A 10,374-nucleotide genomic window follows, 5' to 3' on the forward strand; every position below is an offset into this window, starting at 1 on the left:
TTTTTTTTTTTTTTTTTTCGATTTGTGAGCCTGAGTTGAGAATAGGTTAGGTTTGCTGCAGAGGAGTGTGTCTGGAGAGGAATGTGAGGGAAACCGGAGCGCGAGAAGGATGGAGAGACTTATGCTTCTGTGGCGTATCGAGTTATTGCCTGGAGGGTGTAAAGTCACTATTCAGCCCTGCCGTGGCATTGTTTGCTGTTTGTAATAGAATATTTTTATCAGTATAGCAAATAATAGAAGGCTGGCTAAGACGAAAGCTGCTGATGCACAAATGTACTATATATTTGCTCTGTGTCAGTAGATTATGTGTTTATACAATCTTTCTTTCTCTCTCAGGTAGAGGTGACTCCACTGCAGATGAGGGAACATGTTGGCTATGGACCAAGGAGTGGTGGAGGAATGGCTGTCAGAATTTAAGGTACTGCTTTACTGCGTGTGTATGTGTGTGTGCAAAGAGCAATATTAAAAAGCAAACATCCAATATCAGTATGCAGTACATTCTCTGCTGCTTATTATTGGGCGAAATTACTTTCACACACACACACAAACAAACACTCTCGCTGAAGTGCTTCGTTCCCAGAGAACTGTGTGCTCCTACTCAAACATGAACACTCACCAGTACGTGACTGCTGCCGAAGCTGAGGCTTGGTGAGGTGTAATAATAAAGGAGCAGACTTTTTTTCATCTTGTCATAACCAGATGGATCACTTGCATGTCTGTACAAGCTTTAGTGAGCGGTACTCAGCTTCTACAGCTCCGCCGCGCACTGGGTCCGCACACAGTCAATGGTAGGTTTACGAGGAGACTCTCTGGGCCGCCACACGTTTTAGAGTTTACGGTAGACTGTGCCATAACAGATCTGGACCCGGTGTCTCCCAGAGCTTTAATAGTCAACCCACTCACACCGCTATCAGATCAGTTAGATCATTGTTTATTTGAAGATGATACACACTAACTATGAGGCCTCTAAAGACAGTAAACTGTACACCACCACATGTTCCTATAGATGGAAATCAAACAGTGTGGGGAGCTACCAAAAGGCATTTGAATCCCCAAATCCAATATTCAATTGAATTATTACTTTCTAAAGTGTTTCCCTCATGATAACGTTGGTATAAACTCTGCTGTGGAAAGAATTAATGCAACTTTTTCGATAAATTAGCATTGCTATCAAATCTGAAAACCTCTAATCAAACACCGAAACACATAAACAATAACAAATGGATTGACAATGATTGCAAAAATATCTGGAAAAAACTTTAAGGAAGTTATCAAATGAAAAACAGAGATAACCTAAATAACCAAAATACACGCCTTCATTACCATGACGCCTTAAAACAATATAAACACACACTAAGAACAAAGAGAGAACAACACACCAGGAACCAGTTCTCTGAAACAGAAGGATCCTTAGAGTCAAACCAATTCTGGCAGAAGTGGAGCACTCTCAACTAAACACATTAAAATCAAGTGGCAATACAAAGTGGCAGCATTTGGACTGATTATTTTACTGAATTGCACAGTAATATTGCAAAGAACACTGACCAAAACGAAATACACACCAAATGGAAATCTTTAGAATTAGTAATTAAAGACAACCAAAACCCTCTAGATGCTTCAATAACTGATGGAAAGTGGCCAATCTCTGAAAGATAAAAACTAAACTAAAATTGGCTATACTCAGTTTATTTTAATATAATTCTTAGCTGTTGGCACTTTTCCTGACATATGGAATAAAAGTTTAACAGCACCAGTTTATGAAAATGGAGATAAATACAAACTAAATAATTGCTGTTGAGTCTTTAAATGGGTTAGGGTTAGGGTTAACCTAATGACCAAATGATGCAGAATTTAAGGGCTTCCTGTATGCAGATGACTTGGTGTTGCTGTCACCAACAAAAGAAGGTCTACAGCAGCAATTCTGTCAGAGCTGGGCCCTGACAGTTAAATGGAAAAAATATATCAATATAACTGTAATATTAAGTTTCATTATTGCTGCTATTTATGTTATATTTTGCTAGTATAAAACACACACACAACTAACAACTTTAACACACACTTCCACAATCTCTGTCAAACACACACGCACACCCAGGGGCAAAGTTTTTGTTTTCTGATATTTTCTTGATTTTATAAATTCTAATGGGTAGATTTATTGCCTTAAAACAATATCTGTGTCACCTGCACTTGAAATGAATCAAGTTTAACCTGATCAAATTTAGACCACATCAACAAATGTTTGACCGGTCAGTACTATCTTCCAAAATCATTATGTGTGTTTAATTTTAGAATATTGGTAAGTCGGTTAGTGTATCAGTTAACTTGAGCTGTTTATTTAAATGTCTGTGTGTGTGTGTGTTTCAGACCCTTCCTGACAGTGCTGTGTCCAACTATGCCGGCTCACTAAGAGACAAAGGTGCCCTGGTCCCCGCACTCTACAAAGTCATACGAGAGAACTACAGCGATGTATGGACACACACTTATATTTTTATTCATGTGAACATTATCTAACCACACAACACTTAAAGTATTTTACCATTTATCTGTAATTGTTAATTCATACACCCCTGATTATATTATGTACTTTTTTATTCTAATTGTTCTGTTATTTATAGTCTGACTGTCCAACACTGCTTTGCTTTATCCCGACATTATAGATGCACCATACTGCTAAATGCAAAATGTATTGCAGTTGCATGATGTGACCATGTGCCTGTTTTTTGTTTTTCTGTCGTCCCCAGTTGCTGGAGCCAGTGTGTCACCAGTTGTTTGAGTTTTACCGGAGCGGTGAGCCGCAGCTGCAGCGTTTCACACTACAGTTCCTGCCAGAGCTCCTGTGGAGCCTGCTGTCCGTCAGCGCAGCCAGAGACCCCCACACCTCCGGCTGCATCGAGGCCCTGCTGCTGGGCATTTACAACCTGGTAGGGGAGAAGATTAGGTTTGCGGTCTGTGTGTGTGTGTGTGTTAAATTTTCAAAACTGCATTCTTATGTCACAGCTGATGTGTTTGATGTATTATCAGTAGAGGAGAGCTGCTCTTGTTAGTAACAATCAATGGTTTCCAGTATGATAAGCCAAAGTAAAGAAAAACACCAGAAAAAAAGTCCTTGATCCTTAGCAAGTGGGTATAATCACTCAGTTCCAGAACCACTCAGCTATTTCTAGGATCTGCGTCATGTGTTTTGAAAGATTACTTCATGCCCTCTATGCCTTGTTAAGCCAGCTATGCATGTAGAGTGACAGGAAGTGTGGGTTAGAATTAGGGGAATTGAAACAAAATTACTTTGCAAATATACAATATGGATGGGTTGCACCTTGCAAAATGCCCACAGAGAGATGCCAGCAGTAGTAATTATTAAAGTGAGTCCTATTTTCATCCATTTTGGCTCTTAATGTCCTATCTATCAGCAAAGTGCAGTGTCCCCTAACTTCCTCTCTGAATAGCAGAATAGGTCAGCTGTCACTCAACACACTGGCTGGCTACCATTAATGTATTTGACATTAACATGCACACAGGGGACACCAAAACCCTGGGGTTTGTGTGTGTGTGTGTGTGTATGTTCACACAATATCTACACACAAATAAGCAAACACATCAGCAGACTGAGTAGGGAAACGGAGACCCTGAGGTCCATACACACAAGCACCCACACATAACAGATGAGTGTGCTTGTAGAGATAAGCACACACTCTTCAGAGGTTGAGGGCACACAGGAAAAAAAGCTTCTGGTTTTCTCGCCCACAGAAACATTTTCTCATCGTCTTCCTGTCTTTCTCCTTCACAGGAAATAGTTGATAAAGATGGACAAAGTAAAGTATTATCTTTTACAGTCCCTTCCCTCTCCAAACCCTCAGTGTACCACGAGGTGAGAAACGCACACAAGTCATAACACAAGCTAATTTGCTTTGACAGAAATGCTAAGTTTAAAAACGTCCTCTTCCTACCTCCAGCCTTCTGCCATCGGCTCCATTGCCCTTACTGAAGGGGCTCTAGCCAATCACGGGCTGAGCAGGGTGGTGTACAGCGGGCCACACCTCCAAAGAGAGACCTTTACAGCACAACATAGGTAAGAGGCTTGCTAGGCACGCTGCTGGGCGGCCGGTGTCATGTCAGCAGGGTGGAGATTGTACTCGTTTTAAAATGGGCTTTCCTGGCAGCGGGCTGCCAGACTGTCTGCTTAGTTAGAACTGGCAGCAAACACAAGCCAACAACCAAAGTGGAAACACACATGAAGGAAGATGAACAATCCGACAAAGGAGCACTAGGGAGTTCAGTAACCATGCACTTTTTTCTCTGCACTCTTTTTAAATTGGACATTGCAACATATTGCCAAGAAATTAATTTCTTCTGCTGTTACAGTGTCGAACTGTGTTGGTGAATACAAGTTAGATTATCAGTTGTCTCAAAAAGTGAAATGCACTGTGAAAAACTCATATGACTAGTGATATGTGTGAACTTAACAGTCCATGAAACTCAGGCCTAAGGAAGTTCAGATGCTGTTTTTGATGCAGTCAGTAGGAAGATAAGATAAGTTGGAACCGGAAAAAAGTTGTGGCTTTTATTTAACATTTCAAGTTGAGTGTAGTCTGACAACCTCATTAAATATGTTTGGTAATACCTTGAAAATGTGTCTAGTTTCAGTAACTCCAGTCCTCAGACCTGTGATAGAGAGTTTAGCTGCTGCCAGGGCCAGTTATTCTGTGCATGGTACGCTAGCGTCACTGATGGCCCATGGCAGTTGTCCTTGCTTTGTTGCATTTGAAGTTGTTACATCGCTGTTGGGCTTTCCTAAATTAATTTAATGAGGCTGCACTGCAGCCAAACTCTGAAGGTTGTGATGGTCTCAGTTGAACGTCTTTAACTTTTTTCAGTACCGTTTTCTTCTACTGTTTCTAAGTTTCTAACAAAACAAATTTGGCGCCTTTAAAAACAAAACAAAACAAAAAAAAAAAACTTGATTATTGTTGTATAGGTTATTGGTCCTAGATATGTATTAGTACTGTACTTTTACTGATATAATTGTTTACATATCAGGAGTCTGTTTACAGTCCTTGGGGAATACTTAATATGTGAAAAAAGTTGTGTAAAGCATTTTGGGGTGGGAAATCTGACCAATTTTCTCAAGTGATTAGCATTGGTGGGGACGACAAGTTTGAAAAGGAAAAATATTTGGTGTTGTGCAGTTACAAAAAAGTGAATATCCAATTTATCTGATGACTTTTTGGCTTGGTTTTGTAATCTTTGAATCTCTCTTGTGTGGTATTTCTATCTACAGTATAGAAGGAAGTGTAACTGTGTGGGTGGGTTTCAGATCTTGTATGTTTACAATGTTTATATATAATGTTGGACATAAGACGTGCTATTTTAAGGGTGTTATGTTTGTTTTGTTTTTGAGATTTGAGGTGCTGACCTTCCTGCTGCTGTGCTACAATGCTGCACTCAGCTACATGACCTCCACCTCCCTCCAGTCCCTCTGCCAATTCAGCTCCAGGTAAAACAACACACACACACACATATCAGCATAACTTAATATACTGTAGAGACCCGTGGGTAACTTTGACACACACACACACACACACATTCACTTTTTAACTGACCTTTGTATCACTTTCTTGATTGTTGATGTTTTTGAGGATGCTACTTACACCATACACCTTACACACACAGACACACACACACACACACAGAGACACACACACACTATATTTTGCAAGCTCTTGCTTATCTGATCCTCTTACAGACTTTGGTGCCAGGAAGAGCCAAGATACCGCTATTTGGCAAAGAGCTGAGTGATTTTGGTAATCTGCCAACTGCAGTTGAGCATTGCCCTGATAAGCACAGAGCTAAAGAGAAGTTATCAGCTTTGATTTCCCCCTGGACAGTTTCCTGTGTGTCAGCTGTGTACAGTATGTAGCAGCTCATAAAGCTTCAAATGCACAGGTATTATCTCTAGGGCTGTACTCAGATGAAAGAAAACATGTTTGTTTGGTACAGACCCCAACAAATTCCACATCATCATCACATAATTTAATAGTTTTTTCAGTAAAAATTAAATTTGTAATGATTGTGAATAGATTTTTGTCTACCTAATCGAGCAGCCATAGTTATCTCAGCTTTAGCTAAATCCTCTTTGTAGCAACTTGTATGATACTTACTGATACTAATTAGCTATCTACATGTCATGCTCAGAAATGATTCACTACAGTAAATCCTCAGGATAATAGAGTAAACCACTGGGAAATCATTATGTATCATATCACCAGCAATTATTTGTTCATTATTGACTTTGATATCAGCTCACCACAGGGAAGTCAGTTCCCCTTAATGGAGCGGCAGCCAAGGAGCTCAGAGGAGTGGTTTACCTGATTGAAGCTTCCCTGTTTCACTGATACAAGCTTCCCTATTGTGCTTTTATTGGTTATCCTCCAGGGTGTGTATATGCGGTTACCCACGGCAACAGATGCGGCGCTACAAGGGCATTAGCACACGGCTGACAGTCACGTCTGAGTTCCTGGTTCAGCTCATCACAGGGATACATTACGCCTTGTGAGTGTACACACATTCCTGCCCAAGCAGCCCAACCAACACAGCACTGACTCACTGATCAGCTTGAACTTCTCCATGTGTATATAGTGCTAACATTTTTCTTAAAATCTGCTCTATGTTTCCTGTATCTGATTTGAGTTGTTCTAAGTATATTCTGACATTCGTGTTTAGAAGAGGTTGCTCTGTGACAGTTATTGAGCCTGCACACTTTACAGTATGAACCAGTTTACATTGTCGTGTTGCATTTCACAAATGGCTTGACAGCTTTATGGCAATATAGCATAGGCAGTGCAATCAATATAGCATGTGCACGTCCATCCTGATGAGATGGCATGAGATAAACTGCTCTGTAGTGTTATTAGAGGTGTAAAACTCCACAGTAAACCTTTAATCTGTGATGTTTATGTTCATGTGTTTGTGCCTGTGTCTAGGTGCAATGGGGAAGTTGAACTGGGATCCAAAGCACTGGATGACGTTCTGTATCGGGCCCAGCTAGAGTTGTTCCCTGAAGCTCTGTTGGTGGGTGCCGTCAGCTTTTCTTCTTCTACTATCACATTTCCCTCCTTTCTGTGTTTTCGGACGTCCGTGTGTGCGTGCGTGCATGCGTGTGTGTCGAAAGAGCATGTGAGTAAGATACACATGCTCACCTGTAGTTTAGATTCAAGCGCAGCACACTATGCTGTATTGTGTTGGTCTCTGTGTGTGTCAGAGGCTGCAAGCAGAGTGTAATCCCACTAGATTATTTACATGCTTTCCACTCTGCTCCGTTAAGCTATAATCCTTGAGGCCCAGGGAGTAGAGGATTGAACCTAAGCTCACAGTATTACTACACAAGTCAAGGTGTACTCCTCCACAACAATCAAAACACACGACCTTTGGATTCACATTAATAATAATGGTGTTGGGGTTTAAGAATATGTTAATAAAGAAACCTCTTTTTGGAGATGTGACAACAAACACAAACAGTGTGAAAGGGCTAAAATGTCAGCGTTTTATCCAGCGTGTTTATTTGTGTTACTTGTTGCAGTGGAACACGCCCGGTGGCTGCTAGCTTAGCATAGCTTCGTTACGTGTACCTCATGAGACCAATGTGTTGCAGCCTCACAGACAGAAGACACATTGTGTTGTGATTATGATGTTTTTTACGTCATCTTCTGTACTCCACTATTACATGATCATTAGCGCAACTGCCAGTTGAGTTTCCAGCGAGAACAAAGGTTATTTTGAAAGACTTGTGAAACTGAGTTACATTGGAAGAAATACAAAGCCTTTTTGTCTTTCTTATATCACTACTCTGTGTAACTCAGTTTGTGTTAAGATTTAAGGTTAATCCCTGTGCATAAATCTGGTAGAAATGGGGTTATTGATGTTACTGGTTTGGTCCCATGATCTGAACTTCAGTATGAAGTGAGAACAAAACACAACTTAGTGGGATCAGAAATGCTGCTAACACATACATTGTGTACTGCGCATTGCCTTTACACTTTTTTTTTTGTGATTTCCCTGTCCCTGTAGTTGTACTACCTCTATGTTTTCCCTGATTCAAGTACCAAACTGAAATATATATATACATATATATTGAAATATAAATAAAGACTGTTCATACTTTGTAGCATGCAGCAGTGGATGGCTTAAAAATGAAAAAGGTCCAAAACCAAAAAGTCTCTTTTCTTTCACAAAACTTAATATTGCAGTAAACTGTAAATAGTCTTGTTGCAGTAATTCATGCATCAGCTTTAAAATCTTACCAATAAGATCTTTTTAAGAAAAATGTAATCGGTAATAACAATTGTTTTTAAAATTCTAAAATGTAAATGTCACATCTTAACAGTGAAATGGCTACCAGTTTTCAAATTACCCACACTTTGATCAGTTGGATAAACATTGGTGTGTGGATATTGCAAACAAAATTGTAACTGGATCTTAGTATTGACCTGATGGAGATACATAGTGGTTTCAGGTGTACTTTTTATTTGGTTTGGTTACAATCAGATACAATCTGGCCCTGAGACACACATGTGCATGGCATTTGTTTGCTTTGTTTGTCTGTTAGTTGACTGTACATCATCAGTTATACTGTTAAACTGCTCCTCCGTAAATGTTAAATACCAGTCATCATATCATCATATCATCATATCCCCAGGTGACATTGAATATAACGTGTTGGGCCAGTTGCTAACCTATTAGAGAGCCAGTCCAGTTCCTCACTGGCCGAGAGCCACTGGTTAACGTCAACCTCTGAAGCAGTAATCTTTGTGAATGTGTGCTTCTCCTCGCCCCTCAGGTGGGTAATGCCATCAAGTCGTCACTGCACGGCGCAGCGCTGAAGAGCAACAACAAGGAGGGTGCGCGGAGTATCCAGGTGGAGATCACACCCACCTCCTCCAGGATCTCCCGAAATGCTGTCACCTCCCTCTCTATCAGGGGACACCGCTGGAAGAGACACGGTAAGACTCGTACGCAGGAGGAGAAAAACAAGGTCAAGTGTAGGGACACAACTGTGGGAATTCAAGTCACTGAGCTCTCACACAGTTTTCACAGTTTTTCTTTAACCATTTTGCAATCCCATTTTTATTGGGTAATAAAATAAATATTTTTTTGATTGAAGAACAAATCTGTACCAAAGGAGAGAGCAAGAGCTTAAGATGTCTTCATTGTTTACTCACCCTACCATTTCATATCCCAGTCACTGTGTACATAAGTGTTGTCACCCTTCAGTCCATAAGCACGTATTGCTAGCTAGTGCTGTCAACATCCTTTTTTCCAGTCGCCTAATTCAAAACCATCACTTCCTGTCTGATCTGTTAGGATTTGCCCAAGTTGGTGGTAATACAGAGACAGGCGAGCATTCAGTTTGAGAGCAGTCAGTGAAAAACGGATACAGAGAGAATCAACACAGCACATGAACTAAACCAGAGAGCAGGTAGTGTATGTATAGTATAGTATAGCCCAGATGAGTTGCAGTGTGTACACTTTTTTTGTTTCGAATATGTTGCGTGTTGTGTAGTTTCAACTCTGCGCCAAAGAAACCTTGATAGTATTCCAATGACCGAAGAACAAATTCATTTTTTATTAGTCACTGAGGAGTCTGTGTGTGTGTGTGGTTTAGAATCAAGAGAGAGCTGCTCTCTTTTCCCAGACTACAGATAAGGCAGGTAAATTACAGCCTTCAGCTAGTTTAATGAGTAGGTTTCGTCTTGAGCCTAACTCCCCTTTTTCATCTCATGAATCCTGCTCATTGGCGCCAGCTACTTGTTTATGCGTAAAGCTTTTGTTGTGAGCAGATGATAGAGGAAAATGCTATTAAATATTAATTAATGTTTAGGGTTGTGTGGTGACCCAGTATGAAATGCGATTCCATTCAAATACTTTGTTCATATTCATCTCCATAAAGCATGTACTTTGACCATGTGTTATGTTCTGATCACTATGATTTTTGTCTTTTTATTTTTCTGTTACATTGATTACCTTACCTGTGTGTCTTGTCTTGCTGTGGTCGTGTGTGCCTGTGCACATGACCGTCTTTTTGTTTTGTTTTTCATGTACGTGTGCATGCTATGTGTCTGTCTGTCCGTGTTTGTGTTTGTGTGTGTGTGTGGGTGTGTGTATATGTATCGTCCCACTACCCCCCCATGCTCCCCCCCACCAGAGTCCCAGGAGGTGAGTGTAGACAGTGATGCTGCGCTGGGGGGTGTGGCCATCCCCGAGATCAGTGTGACAGGTGTGAGCGGCGATCGAATGCCCAACGGAGACTCCCTGCGGCCGCGCCCCGACGGCCGCGCCCAGCCCGACTGCGACACGTTGGGCGCCGCCTCTGAGGTCAGCCTG

General features: G+C 40.9%; 1 protein-coding gene across 3 annotated transcripts in view; it reads left to right on the plus strand.

Moving 5' to 3' along the window:
• The window catches only part of fam126a (family with sequence similarity 126 member A), a 21,376-nt gene that overhangs the window by 7,971 nt on the left and 3,031 nt on the right, over positions 1-10,374 (plus strand). The window contains exons 2-11 of one of the 3 annotated variants that reach the window (XM_035681354.1): positions 337-418; positions 2,365-2,466; positions 2,742-2,921; positions 3,785-3,865; positions 3,951-4,066; positions 5,396-5,491; positions 6,430-6,546; positions 6,978-7,065; positions 8,831-8,993; positions 10,196-10,365. In XM_035681354.1, the coding sequence (XP_035537247.1) occupies positions 368-418; positions 2,365-2,466; positions 2,742-2,921; positions 3,785-3,865; positions 3,951-4,066; positions 5,396-5,491; positions 6,430-6,546; positions 6,978-7,065; positions 8,831-8,993; positions 10,196-10,365 (1,164 nt within the window). In that variant the 5' untranslated portion in view covers positions 337-367. Of the gene's footprint in view, positions 1-333; positions 419-2,364; positions 2,467-2,741; positions 2,922-3,784; positions 3,866-3,950; positions 4,067-5,395; positions 5,492-6,429; positions 6,547-6,977; positions 7,066-8,830; positions 8,994-10,195; positions 10,366-10,374 lie in introns of all 3 variants that reach the window. The other 2 variants (XM_035681355.1, XM_035681356.1) reach the window with 2 other exon arrangements.

Source organism: Morone saxatilis, unplaced genomic scaffold, assembly GCF_004916995.1.
Source record: "Morone saxatilis isolate NCDOM2014 unplaced genomic scaffold, NCSU_SB_2.0 Contig9, whole genome shotgun sequence".
Lineage (NCBI taxonomy): Eukaryota > Metazoa > Chordata > Actinopteri > Moronidae > Morone > Morone saxatilis.